We start from the raw sequence: 19516 nt of genomic DNA, 5'->3' as shown, positions 1-19516 counted from the left end.
GTGACGTCGGCTGCAGTGAAGGAGAGTCCGCATGTTTTAGTTGCGGGCCGTGTCAGTGGCACTGTATTGTCCTCAAAGCGGGCAAAAAAAGTGATTTAGTCTGCCTGGGAGCAAGACATCCTGGTCCGTGACTGGGCTGGTTTTCTTTTTGTAATCCGTGATTGACTGTAGACCCTGCCACATACCTCTTGTGTCTGAGCCGTTGAATTGAGATTCTACTTTGTCTCTGTACTGGCGCTTAGCTTGTTTGATAGCCTTGCGGAGGGAATAGCTGCACTGTTTGTATTCAGTCATGTCACCAGACACCTTGCCCTGATTAAAAGCAGTGGTTCGCGCTATCAGTTTCACGCGAATACTGCCATCAATCCACATTTTCTGGTTTGGGAATATTTTAATCGTTGCTATGGGAACGACATCTTCAACGCACGTTCTAATGAACTTAGAGCACTGCTCTTGACCAGAGCGTATAGCTAGTGGTCGTCTAAGCTGAGCTGCGGAGACTAAAGACTGGTCTCGTTCCACTCTTCATTCGTGCACCGTGGTTGGAGTGCCAGGTAGCAGCAGTGTTATGTTCCCTGTGGTACATAACCCTTCACAGGCTCCCCAGTGAATCCTCTCCTCTCCTCTCCACTCCTCTCCTCTCTACTCCTCTCTTCTCCTCCTTTCCCCCCGAAACTGACTCGACTACTGGCCCTAACCTCATTCATCCACCAGATCTACCTGTCTGTCTGTTCTGTCTCTACCAGATCTACCTGTCTGTCTGTTCTGTCTCTACCAGATCTACCTGTCTGTCTGTTCTGTCTCTACCAGATCTACCTGTCTGTCTGTTCTGTCTCTACCAGATCTACCTGTATGGGTCTCTTGTCTCTCCCCTCCCCTCCCCTCCCCTCCCCTCCTCCTCTCCCTCTCCTCTCCCTCTCCTCTCTCTCCTCTCCTCTCCTCTCCTCTCCTCTCCTCTCCTCTCCTCTCCTCTCCTCTCCTCTCCTCTCCTCTCCTCTCCTCTCCTCTCCTCTCCTCTCTTGTGACCTGGATTCCTGATGTAATTCACCTTTAACACATTTACTCTCCTCTCTCTCTCTCCTCTCCTCTCCTCTCCTCTCCTCTCCTCTCCTCTCCTCTCCTCTCCTCTCCTCTCCTCTCCTCTCCTCTCCTCTCCTCTCCTCTCCTCTCCTCTCCTCTCTTGTGACCTGGATTCCTGATGTAATTCACCTTTAACACATCTCCACACCGGATCGACTTTGCTTCCTTTACCCTGTTGTTGCTCAATCTCTCTCGTTGTCCTCTTTCTATCCTCCTCTTCTTCTTGTTCCTGTCTTTTTCCTCCTCCTCCTCTTGTCTCTCTCTGTCTCTGCCATGTCGGCTATTTTCCCCTCTCTCTCCTTCCTAGTGGGGTGGTGGGGGGGAGAGGGGATGGTGGGGGTCCAGCAGGTCCCTATCGCAGTGACAGTATGAAGAGCATGATGTCTGGAGGTGGAAGTAGCTCCATGTCTGGGGGAACCAGCATGGTGATGTCGGGGGGGAAGCCCGGGAAGTGGCAGACGGTCCAGAGTCACATGCAGACGGGAGGACTCAGACCCAAAAGGTGAGTTACAGCACTAACAGACACCAGGGAGATGGTACTGTAGATATATAATGACTAGACACTAACAGACACCAGGGAGATGGTACTGTAGAGATATAATGACTAGACACTAACAGACACCAGGGAGATGGTACTGTAGATATATAATGACTAGACACTAACAGACACCAGGGAGATGGTACTGTAGATATATAATGACTAGACACTAACACACACCAGGGAGATGGTACTGTAGAGATATAATGACTAGACACTAACAGACACCAGGGAGATGCTACTGTAGAGATATAATGACTAGACACTAACAGACACCAGGGAGATGGTACTGTAGAGATATAATGACTAGACACTAACACACACCAGGGAGATGGTACTGTAGAGATATAATGACTAGACACTAACACACACCAGGGAGATGGTACTGTAGAGATATAATGACTAGACACTAACAGACACCAGGGAGATGGTACTGTAGAGATATAATGACTAGACACTAACAGACACCAGGGAGATGGTACTGTAGAGATATAATGACTAGACACTAACAGACACCAGGGAGATGGTACTGTAGATATATAATGACTAGACACTAACAGACACCAGGGAGATGGTACTGTAGAGATATAATGACTAGACACTAACAGACACCAGGGAGATGGTACTGTAGAGATATAATGACTACACACTAACAGACGCGGTTAGATGGTATCTTCTGTAGATGTTATGGGTCAGGAACCAGGTTAGATGGTATCTTCTGTAGATGGTACGGATCAGGAACCAGGTTAGATGGTATCTTGTGTAGATGGTACGGATCAGGAACCAGGTTAGATGGTATCTTCTGTAGATGGTGCGGGTCAGGAACAAGGTTAGATGGTATCTTCTGTAGATGGTATGGGTCAGGAACCAGGTTAGATGGTATCTTCTGTAGATGGTACAGGTCAGGAACAAGGTTAAATGGTATCTTCTGTAGATGGTATGGGTCAGGAACCAGGTTAGATGGTATCTTCTGTAGATGGTACGGATCAGGAACCAGGTTAGATGGTATCTACCGTAGATGGTACGGCTCAGGAACAAGGTTGGATCATTTATACTGTTGATGGTACGGGTCGGGAACAAGGTTGGATCATTTATACTGTAGATGCTACGGGTCACAAGGTTACTAGCGTTTCTCTCATCTCGAGTCTCTAGAGTTGGGGGGACGGTGAGAGTATCAATCTAGCTGATGTCACAAAGTGCTGTACAGAAACCCATCCTAAAACCCCAAACAGTAAGCAATGCAGGTGTAGAAGCACGGTGGCTAGGAAAAACTCCCTAGAAAGGCCAGAACCTAGGAAGAAACCTAGAGAGGAACCAGGCTCTGAGGGGTGGCCAGTCCTCTACTGGCTGCACTGGGTAGAGAGGAACCAGGCTCTGAGGGGTGGCCAGTCCTCTTTTGGCTGTCCTGGGTAGAGAGGAACCAGGCTCTGAGGGGTGGCCAGTCCTCTACTGGCTGTGTCGGGTGGAGAGGAACCAGGCTCTGAGGGGTGGCCAGTCCTCTACTGGCTGTACTGGGTAGACAGGAACCAGGCTCTGAGGGGTGGCCAGTCCTCTACTGGCTGTGTCGGGTGGAGAGAGTACATGGCCATTAAGGCCGGATTGTTCTTCAAGATGTTCATAGATGACCAGTAGGGTCATTCAGAGGTCGAGACAGCAGGTGCGGTAGAGAGAGAGAGTCGAACACAGCAGGTCCGGGACAAGGTAGCATGTCCAGTAAACAGGAAAGTGTAGCAGCAGCACGACCAGGTGGACCGGGGACAGCCAGGAGTCATCAGAACAGGTAGTCCTAAGGCATTGTCCTAGGGCTCAGGTACTCCTGGAGTGGAGGGAGAGAGAGAATTAGAGGGAGCATACTTAAATTCACACAAGACACCAAAAGAGACAGGAGAATTACACCAGACATAGCAGACTGACCCTGGCCCCCAGGCACATAGACTTTTGCAGCATACATACTGGAGGAGGGAGGTAGAGAGTAGGAGGAAGGACGGGCAAAACGAGCAGGTTCATTTAGCTTCTCTTCCCTCTTTCGATTCGCACCTCCCTTCATTCTCACACCTCCTGCCTTGTATGATTTCTCTCTCCGCAACACATTCGGTCCTTCAATACCTCCTCCCCTCTTTCTCTCATCGTTCTCTCTCTGCCCTCTGCCTATGATTGGATTCTATTTCTAGGACGCTATAAGTGTCTGTCTCTTGTGTCGGTGTCTCTTGTGTCGGTGTCTCTTGTGTTGGTGTCTGTTAAGTCGGTGTCTCTTGTGTCGGTGTCTCTTGTGTCGGTGTCTCTTGTGTCGGTGTCTCTTGTGTCGGTGTCTCTTGTGTCGGTGTCTCTTGTGTTGGTGTCTGTTAAGTCGGTGTCTCTTGTGTTGGTGTCTCTTGTGTCGGTGTCTCTTGTGTCGGTGTCTCTTGTGTCGGTGTCTCTTGTGTCGGTGTCTCTTGTGTCGGTGTCTGTTAAGTCGGTGTCTCTTGTGTTGGTGTCTGTTAAGTCGGTGTCTCTTGTGTCGGTGTCTCTTGTGTCGGTGTCTCTTGTGTCGGTGTCTCTTGTGTCGGTGTCTCTTGTGTCGGTGTCTCTTGTGTCGGTGTCTCTTGTGTCGGTGGTGTCGGTTTCTATATCCCATCTTTATGCCTCCTATCTTTCTGTCTTTATATAAAGAATCCATCTTCCTCAAAGGAGCCTCTTCAATTACATTATTTATCTCACCCTTTTCACCTTGCTTTCCCTTTTCACAAGATAGATAGGTTCAACACTACGCAGATCAACACTTGAAGGATCAGTCATAAGAAATGACTAAAGTAAATGTGACTGTCACCCTGTAAAATACTACTTGAGTAAAAGTCTAAAAGTATTTGGTTTTAAATATATTTAATTAAGTATCAAAAGTAAACGTAATTGCTAAAATATACTTAGGTATTAAAAGTAAAAGTATAAATCATTTCAAATTTTCTAATTTATGTAAAACAGACGGCTCCATTTTCTTGTGTTTTTATTTATGGATAGCCAGGGACACACTCCAACACTCAGACATCGATTATAAACGAAGCATCTGTGTTTAATGAGTCCGCCAGATCAGAGGCAGTAGGGATGACCAGGGATGTTCTCTGTTTAGTGAGTCCGCCAGATCAGAGGCAGTAGGGATGACCAGGGATGTTCTCTGTTTAGTGAGTCCGCCAGATCAGAGGCAGTAGGGATGACCAGGGATGTTCTCTGTTTAGTGAGTCCGCCAGATCAGAGGCAGTATGGATGACCAGGGATGTTCTCTGTTTAGTGAGTCCGCCAGATCAGAGGCAGTAGAGATGACCAGGGATGTTCTCTGTTTAGTGAGTCCTCCAGATCAGAGGCAGTAGGGATGACCAGGGATGTTCTCTGTTTAGTGAGTCCTCCAGATCAGAGGCAGTAGGGATGACCAGGGATGTTCTCTGTTTAGTGAGTCCTCCAGATCAGAGGCAGTAGGGATGACCAGGGATGTTCTCTGTTTAGTGAGTCCTCCAGATCAGAGGCAGTAGGGATGACCAGGGATGTTCTCTGTTTAGTGAGTCCTCCAGATCAGAGGCAGTAGGGATGACGAGGGATGTTCTCTGTTTAGTGAGTCCTCCAGATCAGAGGCAGTAGAGATGACCAGGGATGTTCTCTGTTTAGTGAGTCCTCCAGATCAGAGGCAGTAGGGATGACCGGCGCCGGCGCCGACAGAGATGGCCGCCTCGCTTCGCGTTCCTAGGAAACTATGCAGTTTTTTGTTTTTTTACGTGTTATTTCTTACACTAGTACCCCAGGTCATCTTAGGTTTCTTTACATACAGCCGAGAAGAACTACTGAATATAAGATCAGCGTCAACTCACCATCAGTACGACCAAGAATATGTTTTTCGCGATGCGGATCCTGTGTTCTGCCTTACAACCAGTGTAACCGAGTGGATCACATGCAGCGACCAAAAAAAAAACGACTCAGAAAAAGAGGGAAACGAAGCTTCTGGTCAGACTCCGGAGACGGGCACATCGTGCACCACTCCCTAGCATTCTTCTTGCCAATGTCCAGTCTCTTGACAACAAGGTTGATGAAATCCGAGCAAGGGTAGCATTCCAGAGGGACATCAGAGACTGTAACGTTCTTTGCTTCACGGAAACATGGCTAACTGGAGAGACGCAATCCGAAGCGGTGCAGCCAACGGGTTTCTCCACGCATCGCGCGGACAGAAACAAACATCTTTCTGGTAAGAAGAGGGGCGGGGGCGTATGCCTTATGACTAACGTGACATGGTGTGATGAAAGAAACATACAGGAACTCAAATCCTTCTGTTCACCTGATTTAGAATTCCTCACAATCAAATGTAGACCGCATTATCTACCAAGAGAATTCTCTTTGATTATAATCACAGCCGTATATATCCCCCCCCAAGCAGACACATCGATGGCTCTGAACGAACTTTATTTAACTCTCTGCAAACTGGAAACGATTTATCCGGAGGCTGCATTCATTGTAGCTGGGGATTTTAACAAGGCTAATCTGAAAACAAGACTCCCTAAATTTTATCAGCATATCGATTGCGCAACCAGGGGTGGAAAGACCCTGGATCATTGTTACTCTAACTTCCGTGACGCATATAAGGCCCTGCCCCGCCCCCCTTTCGGAAAAGCTGACCACGACTCCATTTTGTTGATCCCTGCCTACAGACAGAAACTAAAACAAGAAGCTCCCACGCTGAGGTCTGTTCAACGCTGGTCTGACCAAGCTGACTCCACACTCCAAGACTGCTTCCATCACGTGGACTGGGAGATGTTTCGTATTGCGTCAGACAACAACATTGACGAATACGCTGATACGGTGTGCGAGTTCATTAGAACGTGCGTTGAAGATGTCGTTCCCATAGCAACGATTAAAACATTCCCTAACCAGAAACCGTGGATTGATGGCAGCATTCGTGTGAAACTGAAGGCACGAACCACTGCTTTTAATCAGGGCAAGGTGTCTGGTAACATGACTGAATACAAACAGTGCAGCTATTCCCTCCGCAAGGCTATCAAACAAGCTAAGCGCCAGTACAGAGACAAAGTAGAATCTCAATTCAACGGCTCAGACACAAGAGGTATGTGGCAGGGTCTACAGTCAATCACGGACTACAGGAAGAAACCCAGCCCAGTCACGGACCAGGATGTCTTGCTCCCAGGCAGACTAAATAACTTTTTGCCCGCTTTGAGGACAATACAGTGCCACTGACACGGCCTGCAACGGAAACATGCGGTCTCTCCTTCACTGCAGCCGAAGTGAGTAAGACATTTAAACGTGTTAACCCTCGCAAGGCTGCAGGCCCAGACGGCATCCCCAGCCGCGCCCTCAGAGCATGCGCAGACCAGCTGGCCGGTGTGTTTACGGACATATTCAATCAATCCCTATACCAGTCTGCTGTTCCCACATGCTTCAAGAAGGCCACCATTGTTCCTGTTCCCAAGAAAGCTAAGGTAACTGAGCTAAACGACTACCGCCCCGTAGCACTCACATCCGTCATCATGAAGTGCTTTGAGAGACTAGTCAAGGACCATATCACCTCCACCCTACCTGACACCCTTGACCCACTCCAATTTGCTTACCGCCCAAATAGGTCCACAGACGATGCAATCTCAACCACACTGCACACTGCCCTAACCCATCTGGACAAGAGAAATACCTATGTGAGAATGCTGTTCATCGACTACAGCTCGGCATTCAACACCATAGTACCCTCCAAGCTCGTCATCAAGCTCGAGACCCTGGGTCTCGACCCCGCCCTGTGCAACTGGGTACTGGACTTCCTGACGGGCCGCCCCCAGGTGGTGAGGGTAGGCAACAACATCTCCTCCCCGCTGATCCTCAACACTGGGGCCCCACAAGGGTGCGTTCTGAGCCCTCTCCTGTACTCCCTGTTCACCCACGACTGCGTGGCCACGCACGCCTCCAACCCAATCATCAAGTTTGCGGACGACACAACAGTGGTAGGCTTGATTACCAACAACGACGAGACGGCCTACAGGGAGGAGGTGAGGGCCCTCGGAGTGTGGTGTCAGGAAAATAACCTCACACTCAACGTCAACAAAACTAAGGAGATGATTGTGGACTTCAGGAAACAGCAGAGGGAACACCCCCATCCACATCGATGGAACAGTAGTGGAGAGGGTAGCAAGTTTTAAGTTCCTCGGCATACACATCACAGACAAACTGAATTGGTCCACTCACACAGACAGCATCGTGAGGAAGGCGCAGCAGCGCCTCTTCAACCTCAGGAGGCTGAAGAAATTCGGCTTGTCACCAAAAGCACTCACAAACTTCTACAGATGCACAATCGAGAGCATCCTGGCGGGCTGTATCACCGCCTGGTATGGCAACTGCACCGCCCTCAACCGTAAGGCTCTCCAGAGGGTAGTGAGGTCTGCACAACGCATCACCGGGGCAAACTACCTGCCCTCCAGGACACCTACACCACCCGATGCTACAGGAAGGCCATAAAGATCATCAAGGACATCAACCACCCGAGCCACTGCCTGTTCACCCCGCTGCCATCCAGAAGGCGAGGTCAGTACAGGTGCATCAAAGCTGGGACCGAGAGACTGAAAAACAGCTTCTATCTCAAGGCCATCAGACTGTTAAACAGCCACCACTAACATTGAGTGGCTACTGCTAACACACTGTCAATGACACTGACTCTACTCCAGCCACTTTAATCATGGGAATTGATGGGAAATGATGTAAATATATCACTAGCTACTTTAAACAATGCTACCTTATATAATGTTACTTACCCTACATTGTTCATCTCATATGCATACGTTGATACTGTACTCTATATCATCGACTGCATCCTTATGTAATACATGTATCACTAGCCACTTTAACTATGCCACTTGGTTTACATACTTATCTCATATGTATATACTGTACTCGATATCATCTACTGTATCTTGCCTATGCTGCTCTGTACCATCACTCATTCATATATCCTTATGTACATATTCTTTATCCCCTTACACTGTGTATCGTTATTACTGCATTGTCGGAACTAGAAGCACAAGCATTTCGCTACACTCGCAACAACATCTGCTAACCATGTGTATGTGACAAATAAAATTTGATTTGATTTGATTTGATTTGACCAGGGATGTTCTCTGTTTAGTGAGTCCTCCAGATCAGAGGCAGTAGGGATGACCAGGGATATTCCGTTAATACGTTTGTGAATTGGACCATTTTCTGCTGGCCATTCAAAATGTAATAAGTACTTTTGGATGTCAGGGAAAATATATGGATTAAAAAGTAAATTATATTCTTTAGGAATGTAGTGAAGTAAAACCTTGTATATTAATAATAAATTCAAATATAAATAGTAAAGTACAGATAACCCCAAAAAACGACTTAAGTAGTACTTTAACATATTTTTACTTAAGTACTTTGCACCCCTGGTATAAAGTAATATATAGTGCACAGTAATGTGAATAGCACAATGTTGACCCAGTTCAGATAGCCTGGATTACACCAGGACTCTGTCAGGGAAGGGAGAGGGGAGATATATTTAGAGAAATGCTTTAAAGGGGCATTTAGTGAAACTTAGCTAGAAAAATACTACCAAAAATCTCCTAGTAATATGCTGTTTACTAAATGACTAGATAATGTAGGACCTAACTGTAACTTTGATTTATTTTATTTATTTAACCTTGAACCTTTTTATCTAACTAGGCAAGTCTGTTAAGAACAAATCCATTAAAATGAATAAATAAATACTATATAAATATCGGACAAAACACACATCACAACAAGAGAGAACACAACACTACATAAAGAGAGACCTAAGACGACAACACAGCATGGTAGCAACACAACATGACAACACAACATGGTAGCAACACAACACGACAACAACATGGTAGCAGCGTGGTAGCAACACAACACGACAACAACATGGTAGCAACACAACACGACAACAACATGGTAGCAACACAACACGACAACAACATGGTAGCAACACAACACGACAACAACATGGTAGCAACACAACAACATGGTAGCAACACAACATGACAACAACATGGTAGCAACACAACATGACAACAACATGGTAGCAACACAACACGACAACAACATGGTAGCAACACAACATGACAACAACATGGTAGCAACACAACACGACAACAACATGGTAGCAACACAACACGACAACAACGTGGTAACAACACAACACGACAACAACATGGTAGCAACACAACATGACAACAACATGGTAGCAACACAACATGACAACAACATGGTAGCAACACAACACGACAACAACATGGTAGCAACACAACATGACAACAACATGGTAGCAACACAACATGACAACAACATGGTAGCAACACAACATGGTAGCTGCGTGGTAGAAACATTATTAGCCACAGACAACAGCACAAAGGGCAAGAAGGTAGAGACAGCAATACATCATGTGAAGCAGCCACAACTGTCAGTAAGTGTCCATGACTGAGTCTTTGAATGAGGAGATGGAGATAAAACTGTCCAGTTTGAGTGTTTTTTTGCAGCTAGCTGCAGGGCTGCAGTAGATATCTCAGATAGGGGGGAGTGAGGCCTAAGAGGGTTTTATAAATAAGCATCAACCAGTGGGTCTTGTGACGGATATACAGAGATGACCAGTTTACAGAGGAGTATAGAGTGCAGTGATGTGTCCTATAAGGAGCATTGGTGGCAAATCTGATGGCCGAATGGTAAAGAACATCTAGCTGCTCGAGAGCACCCTTACCTGCCGATCTATAAATTACGTCTCCGTAATCTAGCATGGGTAGGATGGTCATCTGAATCAGGGTTAGTTTGAAAATTCACCGCAGACCATAACCTATTATTTGTAGCCATCATTTACTCAACTGTTACCTTTATTTTGGCAGTTACCAGTTGGCCCAGCATGCATCATGTTAGCTCTACAGTCTTGCCATACTCCCAAGTACTTGTATGAGGTGACTACCTCAAGCTCTCAATCCTCAGAGGTAGTAGTCACACCTGTGGGGAGAGGGGCATTCTTCTTACCGAACCACACGACCTTTGTTTTGGAGGTGTTCAGAACAAGGTTAAGGGTAGAGAAAGCTTATTGGACACTAAGAAAGCTTTGCTGTAGAGCATTTAACACAACATCCGGGGAGGGGCCAGCTGAGTATAAGACTGTATCATCTACATATAAATGGATGAGAGAGCTTCCTACTGCTTGAGCTATGTTGTTGATGTAAATTGAGAAGAGCGTGGGGCCTAGAATTGAGCCTTGCTCCCTTGGTGACAGGCAGTGGCTGAGACAGCAGGTTTTCTTACATTATACACTGCACTGTTTGAGAGAGGTAGTTAGCAAACCAGGCCAAAGACCCCTCAGAGACACCAATACTCCTTAGCCGGACCACAAGAATGGAATGGTCTACCGTATCAAAAGCTTTGGCCAAGTCAATAAAAATAGCAGCACAACATTACTTAGAAGGGCAATGGTGACATCATTGAAGACCTTTAAGGTTACAGTGACACATCCATAACCTGAGCAGAAACCAGATTGCGTACCAGAGAGAATAATATAGACATCAAGAAAGACAGTCAATTGATTATTGTGATAAAAGTTGTGATAAACTTTTGATAAACAGAGCAAAATAGAAATAGGCCTATAACAGTTAGGATCAGCTTGATCTCCCCCTTTAAATAAAGGAAGACCCATGGCTGCCTTCCAAGCAATGGGAACCTCCCCAGAGAGGACAGACAGGTTAAAAAGGTCAGAGATAGGCTTGGTGATGATGGGGGCAGCAACCTTAAAGAAGAAAGGAGAGACAGGTTAAAAAGGTCAGAGATAGGCTTGGTGATGATGGGGGCAGCAACCTTAAAGAAGAAAGGGTCTAAACCATCTGACCCAGATGTTTTTTTGGGGTCAAGTTTCAGGAGCTCCTTTAGCACCTCGGACTCAGTTACCGCCTGCAGGGAGAAACTTTATAGCAGGGCAGGAGAAAAAGAGGGAGGAGCATCAGGACTAGCGTTAGAAGGGGTGAGAGATGAGGAAAAGTTGAACAGGTAAGGAGGCGTGGCTGAGTCAAATAGGAATCCTGACTTAATGAAGTGGTGATTGAAGAGCTCAGCCATGTGCTCCTTGTCAGTAACAACCACATCATCACCATTAAGGGACATGTGCTCCTTGTCATTAACAACCACATCATCAACATTAAGGGACATGGGGTTCCTGTCAGTAACAACCACATCATCAACATTAAGGGACATGTGGTCCTTGTCCGTAACAACCACATCATCACCATTAAGGGACATGGGCAGCTGTAAGGAGGAGGGTTTATTCTCCAGGTCTTTAACCATATTCCAGAAATTCTTGGGGTTAGACCCACAGAGAGAGAACTGCTCCTTAAAGCACTTATTTCTAATTTGCCTGAACGAGAGCCAGTCAGCCTGAGTATGCGTGTGCCGAGCCTTTCGCCAAATGCAATTCTTGAGGAGGAGTAACTCTGCAAGATCACGGTCAAACCAGGGGCTGAAACGGTGTTTTAATTCTCATTTTCTTTATGGGGGCATAGTAATAGATAGGACATAACTGTAACTTAGCAGTAGAGTTGTTCTGATAGAGAGGTACTGGGAAAGACTTAAAGAAAGATAAAAGAGAGAGAACATTAGTAGGAGGAGTAGAGAGAAGAGAAGAGAGGGAGGGAGGCTATAGACTTGGTTGGCTGCGAGGAAGTCTCTAGGGGCGGAGCACGTATTTAAACGAGGAAATAGATTTAGACAGAGAAAGGAAGAGTCTGTAAAAGAGGACAGAGAGGAGAAAGAGGACAGAGAGGAGCATGGGTATCTCTCGTCAAACCATAAAGCCTTCGCCTCGAAGAGCCAATAGCCTCAGCCGCGCCGGGACGCCACAAACACCCCGACACACCCGCCTCAACGCCGGACAGACGCGCGTCACCACGCCCATACGGACCGTTCAGATCCGACCAATGCCGACGCGGACCACGCCCACACTCACACGCAGGCCCCAAACCCACGGCGCCCAGACGTTCGCAGCGCACACACACCTGATGCCGCCACACATCGCGGGGCGCAGGTTTTCACGGGAAGACAGGAGACCGAGTTTGCAGGCTCTCGCCACTGACCACCACACTGGCTGCTCCTTCTACTGCTATCTCTGCTACAGCTGTTACTGCTGCTGCCTCACCCTGCTCTCTTTCTCTCTCCTCCTCCTCCTCTCCCCTCCTCCCCGCACCATCACTCCCACTGCCTCTCTCCTCCTCCTCCTCCTCCTCCTCCTCCTCCTCCTCCTCCTCCTCCTCCTCCTCCTCTCTACCTGTTTCTCGAACTCCACCTCCCTCCCTCCCTTCCTCCCCATCCTACCCTCCTCCATCACCACCGGTTTCGCCCTTCTGTCCTGTACCTCCTTGTATCCTCCCCGCTCATGATTCCTTCACTATCCTCCGCTCTTGCCCACCTCCCTGTCCCCTCAACCTATCATGTCCTCTCTCTCCAAACTCTCCTGTATTCCCCTCCACCTCTTCCCACCGCTCCACCCCCCCCTCCTTTACTGCTACCCCTTCCACTCCTCCTTCTCCTCTCTCCTCCCCTCTCCTCCACCACCCTAACCTCTGCCACCCCCGGCCCTCGTCCTCCCATCGCTCCCTCCCCTCTCTGCTGCTCTGTCCTCCCAGCTCTGGGGATTCAGTAGGGGCTCTGTCCTCTGCTTCCACCCTGGATCCCATCCCCTCTGCTGGGCCGCTGGCCCGGCCACGCACCCTGCTACGCCAGCAGAGTCTCCAGCAGCCTCTCATCCACCCACCCGTCCCAAGCCTCCTCACCCACCTCCCACCCACCTCCTCCCAGAGCCTGGGTCAGATACACCAGGTTCCCCCACTGGGGCCCAGCCAGCCAGAGGGAGGCGTGGGCAGTGGGGGAGGATGTGGAGGAATGCAACGAGGCCCCAGGGGGGTGCGTGGGAGCCCGGCGGGGGCAGGCGCCTCACGGTACAGGGGAGGAGGAAGAGGTAACCCTGGGTCCTGGGATCACATGATGGGCCAGTTGAAAAACAGAGGCCTGGATGCCAAGTCCTTCCTGTGAGTTTCTTATTTTCCTCTGTCTGGGTTGGTAACTGTCTCTGTCTGGGTTGGTAACTGTCTCTGTGTTGGTAACTGTCTCTGTCTGGGTTGGTAACTGTCTCTGTCTGGGTTGGTAACTGTCTCTGTCTGGGTTGGTAACTGTCTCTGCCTGGGTTGGTAACTGTCTCTGCCTGGGTTGGTAACTGTCTCTGCCTGTTGGTAACTGTCTCTGTCTGGGTTGGTAACTGTCTCTGTCTGGGTTGGTAACTGTCTCTGCCTGGGTTGGTAACTGTCTCTGTCTGGGTTGGTAACTGTCTCTGTGTTGGTAACGGTCTCTGTCTGGGTTGGTAACCGTCTCTGTCTGGGTTGGTAACTGTCTCTGTCTGGGTTGGTAACTGTCTCTGTCTGGGTTGGTAACTGTCTCTGCCTGGGTTGGTAACTGTCTCTGTCTGAGTTGGTAACTGTCTCTGTGTTGGTAACTGTCTCTGTCTGAGTTGCTCTGCTCTCTATGGATTGGTAACTGTCTCTGTCTGGGTTGGTAACTGTCTCTTCTGGGTTGGTAACTGTCTCTGGGTTGGTAACTGTCTCTGTCTGAGTTGGTAACTGTCTCTGGGTTGGTAACTGTCTCTTTGCTCTGCTCTCTATGGATTGGTAACTGTCTCTGTCTGGGTTGGTAACTGTCTTTCTGGGTTGGTAACTGTCTCTGGGTTGGTAACTGTCTTTGTCTGGGTTGGTAACTGTCTCTGTCTGGGTTGGTAACTGTCTTTGTCTGGGTTGGTAACTGTCTTTGTCTGGGTTGGTAACTGTCTCTGTCTGGGTTGGTAACTGTCTCTGTCTGGGTTGGTAACTGTCTCTGTCTGGGTTGGTAACTGTCTCTGTCTGGGTTGTCCTGTCACATTTCTCAGTGTATAGCTGTTTCTTGCCTCTCTGGATATGGTACGGCTCTTCTTCTCCCTTTCCTTTCCTTGTAGTGATCTTTGACTGTCCGTTGTCATTTCCTCTCGTCTGTTATATGCACTGACAGTGTTTCAGATGTTTACATGGTCTTGTTTTCTCTACATAGTGTTGGACTTGAGCTGATGACACCCAGGGAAGGATGTTACATTACATCATGACAGGAGACTGTGTGTGTGTGTGTGTGTGTGTGTGTGTGTGTGTGTGTGTGTGTGTGTGTGTGTGTGTGTGTGTGTGTGTGTGTGTGTGTGTGTGTGTGTGTGTGTGTGTGTGTGTGTGTGTGTGTGTGTGTACAATGTGATAGTTGTATACATATGTATAGAGTCTGAAACACCATCTAAGATGAAGTTATATATAGATGTTACTGTCCTGTCCAAACCTTTGACTGTTACTGTAGATGTTCATGTCCTGATATAGAGTTAATGTTCTGATATAGATGTTCATGTCCTGATAAGGAGTTAATGTTCTGATATAGATGTTCATGTCCTGATATAGAGTTAATGTCCTGATGTAGATGTTCATGTCCTGATAAGGAGTTCATGTCCTGATATAGAGTTCATGTCCTGATATATAGTTCATGACCTGATATAGAGTTCATGTCCTGATATAAAGTTCATGTCCTGATATTTATGTTCTTGTCCTGATATAGAGTTAATGTCCTGATATATAGTTCATGTCCTGATATAGAGTTCATGTCCTGATATATAGTTAATGTCCTGATATAGAGTTCATGTCCTGATATAGAGTTCATGTCCTGATATATAGTTCATGTCCTGATATAGAGTTAATGTCCTGATATAGAGTTCATGTCCTGATATAGAGTTCATGTCCTGATATATAGTTCATGTCCTGATATAGAGTTAATGTCCTGATATAGAGTGAATGTCCTGAAATAGAGTGAATGTCCTGATATAGAGTTCATGTCCTGATATATAGTTCATGTCCTGATATAGAGTTCATGTCCTGATATAGAGTTCATGTCCTGATATAGAGTTCATGTCCTGATATATAGTTCATGTCCTGATATAGAGTTCATGTCCTGATATAGAGTTCATGTCCTGATATATAGTTCATGTCCTGATATAGAGTTAATGTCCTGATATAGAGTGAATGTCCTGAAATAGAGTGAATGTCCTGATATAGAGTTCATGTCCTGATATATAGTTCATGTCCTGATATAGAGTTCATGTCCTGATATAGAGTTCATGTCCTGATATAGAGTTCATGTCCTGATATAGAGTTAATGTCCTGATATACAGTACCAGTCAAAAGTTTAGACACACCTGCTCATTCCAGTGTATTTCTTTATTATTACTATTTTCTACATTGTAGAATAATAGTGAAGACATCAAAACTATGAAATAACACAAAGGGAATCATGTAGTAACCAAAAAAGGTTAAACAAATCAAAATATACTTTTGATTTTAGATTCTTCAAAGTAGCCACCCTTTTTGCCTTGGTGACAGCTGTGCACAAACAGCCCCAAAAAATGTTGCGGAAGACCAAAACGAACAAAAATGTCACAAAATGGCGGCATAATATACGCAGGAACTCTTTCGGATGGGAAGCTGTAAGAGTCACCATCAATTCGTAACACATTACGAGGCTTAAGAGGACATGTTTCTTCTGACACAAATGGCACTCTATTCCCTTGATAGTGCACTACTTTTGACCAGAGCCCATAGGGTGTAGTACACGTTATAGGGCAAGGGGCAATCAACTCTGGTTTTCTGTTCTACCTGATAATTAATTGCACACACCTGGTGTCCCAGGTCTAAATCTAAATCAGTCCCTGATTAGAGGGGAATCACCCACCTGGTGTCCCAGGTCTAAATCAGTCCCTGATTAGAGGGGAATCACCCACCTGGTGTCCCAGGTCTAAACCAGTCCCTGATTAGAGGGGAATCACCCACCTGGTGTCCCAGGTCTAAATCAGTCCCAAATTAGAGGGGAATCACCCACTTGGTGTCCCAGGTCTAAATCAGTCCCTGATTAGAGGGGAATCACCCACCTGGTGTCCCAGGTCTAAACCAGTCCCTGATTAGAGGGGAATCACCCACTTGGTGTCCCAGGTCTAAATCAGTCCCTGATTAGAGGGGAATCACCCACCTGGTGTCCCAGGTCTAAACCAGTCCCTGATTAGAGGGGAATCACCCACCTGGTGTCCCAGGTCTAAATCAGTCCCTGATTAAAGGGGAATCACCCACTTGGTGTCCCAGGTCTAAATCAGTCCCTATTTAGAGGGGAATCACCCACCTGGTGTCCCAGGTCTAAATCAGTCCCAAATTAGAGGGGAATCACCCACTTGGTGTCCCAGGTCTAAATCAGTCCCTGATTAAAGGGGAATCACACACCTGGTGTCCCAGGTCTAAATCAGGTCCTGATTAGAGGGGAATCACCCACCTGGTGTCCCAGGTCTAAATCAGTCCCTGATTAGAGGGGAATCACCCACCTGGTGTCCCAGGTCTAAATCAGTCCCTGATTAGAGGGGAATCCGAGAGAGAAGGAGAGGAGAGAGAACGAGAAGGAGAAGGAGAGAGAGAAGGAGAAGGAAAAACAGAGAGGAGAGAGAGAGAGAGAAGGAGAGAGAAGGAGAGGAGAGAGTAGCAGAGGAGAGAGAGGAGAAGGAGAAGGAAATAATGAGTGTGGAAGCTGTTAGGAATTTTATGAATAATGACTAAACAATGTGTACATTTAAATAGAACTGTAACTAATTAAACTCTACCCTGTTTTACAATATCTGATTAATGTTAGTTCCTAAGAAAGAGGTTATGTAGCATGGACAAGGGCTGATTGGAAATGATAACCATTGTGGAAGAAGGAATGTATGTGTGTGTGTCTAAAGTAAGCAAAGGGGATCATTAACCTATGTTTGAACCTACCCAGCTATGACTCTGTGGCGATCAAATAAGACAGCGAGAGCCTCTCCAGGTTTTCCTTATCTGGAACTGTCTGCTAAGTGGTAATAAACTATGGTGAGACTTCAGGAGTTAATCCAGGTATAGTGTGTCAGGTATGTGCGCTAGTGAGTTGGAATTAACTTTTGAACCAGCTTTGTCCTGGTCGAGAGGAGGAGAGACATTTTAAAACCTATGATGTTATATTTGATATATAAACTGTTGTACAGGGTTCTATGAGCAACGCTCTCGAGAATAAATGCTATTGGCTAATTTTGATAGACTGGTCTCTGTCTATTTTATGCAAATGAGGATCTTACAAATTCCTAGAAACAGACAGAGTGATTTAAATTGAATTGGTTAATGAATATATATAGAAATTGTTAAATTCCTTCGACGGGAGCGGAGAGAGAGAAGGAGAGGAGCGAGAAAGAGAGGAGAGAGTAGCGGAGGAGAAAGTAGCAGAGAGTAGCAGAGGAGAGAGAGGAGAGGAGAGGAGAGAGAGGAGAGGAGAGAGTAGCAGAGGAGAGAGTAGCAGAGGAGAGAGAGGAGAGGAGAGAGAGGAGGAGAGGGAGAGAGAGGAGAGAGAGAGGAGAAAGTAGCAGAGGAGAGGAGAGGAGAGGAGAGGAGAGGAGAGGAGAGGAGAGGAGAGAGAGGAGAGGGAGAGGAGAGGAGAGGAGAGGAGAGGAGAGGAGAGGAGAGGAGAGGAGAGAGAGAGGAGAGGAGAGAAGAGGAGAGGAGCGGAGAGAGTAGCAGAGGAGAGAGAGGAGAGGAGAGGAGCGGAGAGAGTAGCAGAGGAGAGAGAGGAGAGAGAGAGAGAGAGAGAGGAGAGAGTAACAGAGGAGAGAGTAGCAGAGGAGAGAGAGGAGAGGAGAGAGAGAGAGAGGAAAGAGTAGTAGAGGAGAGAGAGGAGAGGAGAGAGTAGCAGAGGAGAGAGGAGAGGAGAGAGTAGCAGAGGAGAGAGAGGAGAGGAGAGAGTAGCAGAGGAGAGAGAGTAGAGGAGAGAGTAGCGGAGGAGAGAGTAGCAGAGGAGAGAGAGGAGAGGAGAGAGTAGCAGAGGAGAGAGTAGAGAGAGAGAGAGGAGAGAGTAGCATAGGAGAGAGAGGAGAGGAGAGAGTAGAGAGGAGAGAGAGAGGAGAGGAGAGGAGAGAGAGGAGAGGAGAGAGAAGAGAGAGAGGAGAGGAGAGAGTAACAGAGGAGAGAGAGGAGAGGAGAGAGAGAGAGGAGAGAGTAGCAGAGGAGAGAGAGGAGAGGAGAGAGTAGCAGAGGAGAGGAGAGAGAGGAGAGGAGAGGAGAGGAGAGGAGAGGAGAGGAGAGGAGAGGAGAGGAGAGGAGAGGAGAGGAGAGGAGAGGAGAGGAGAGGAGAGAGAGGAGAGGAGAGAGAAGAGAGAGAGGAGAGGAGAGAGTAACAGAGGAGAGAGTAGCTGAGGAGAGAGAGGAGAGGAGAGAGAAGAGAGGAGAGAGTAGCAGAGGAGAGAGAGGAGAGGAGAGAGTAGCAGAGGAGAGAGAGGAGAGGAGAGGAGAGAGTAGCAGAGGAGAGAGATGAGAGGAGCGAGTAGCAGAGGAGAGAGTAGCAGAGGAGAGAGAGGAGAGGAGAGAGAGGAGAGGAGAGAGTAGCAGAGGAGGGAGTAGCAGAGAAGAGAGTAGCATAGGAGAGAGAGGAGAGGAGAGAGGAGAGGAGAGAGAGAGGAGAGAGAGAGAGAGAGAGAGGAGAGGAGAGAGTAACAGAGGAGAGAGTAGCAGAGGAGAGAGAGGAGAGGAGAGGAGAGAGTAGCAGAGGAGAGAGAGGAGAGGAGAGAGTAGCAGAGGAGAGAGAGGAGAGGAGAGAGTAGCAGAGGAGAGAGAGGAGAGGAGAGAGAAGAGAGAGAGGAGAGGAGAGAGTAACAGAGGAGAGAGTAGCTGAGGAGAGAGAGGAGAGGAGAGAGAAGAGAGGAGAGAGTAGCAGAGGAGAGAGAGGAGAGGAGAGAGTAGCAGAGGAGAGAGAGGAGAGGAGAGA

General features: G+C 47.4%; 1 protein-coding gene across 1 annotated transcript in view; it reads left to right on the top strand.

Moving 5' to 3' along the window:
- The first annotated feature begins 1414 nt into the window (after positions 1–1414).
- Positions 1415–19516, top strand: part of LOC112240510 (synaptotagmin-7-like) — a 140002-nt gene continuing 121900 nt past the window's right edge. The window contains exons 1-2 of the mRNA XM_042301985.1: positions 1415–1582; positions 13285–13686. Of these exons, the coding sequence (XP_042157919.1) occupies positions 1449–1582; positions 13285–13686 (536 nt within the window). The 5' untranslated portion in view covers positions 1415–1448. The remainder of the gene's footprint in view (positions 1583–13284; positions 13687–19516) is intronic.

Source organism: Oncorhynchus tshawytscha, linkage group LG19 (genome assembly GCF_018296145.1).
Source record: "Oncorhynchus tshawytscha isolate Ot180627B linkage group LG19, Otsh_v2.0, whole genome shotgun sequence".
In the NCBI taxonomy this organism is placed as follows: Eukaryota; Metazoa; Chordata; class Actinopteri; order Salmoniformes; family Salmonidae; genus Oncorhynchus; species Oncorhynchus tshawytscha.
Note: the sequence above shows the minus strand (reverse complement) of the source record. Positions and strands in the feature narration are given on the sequence as shown.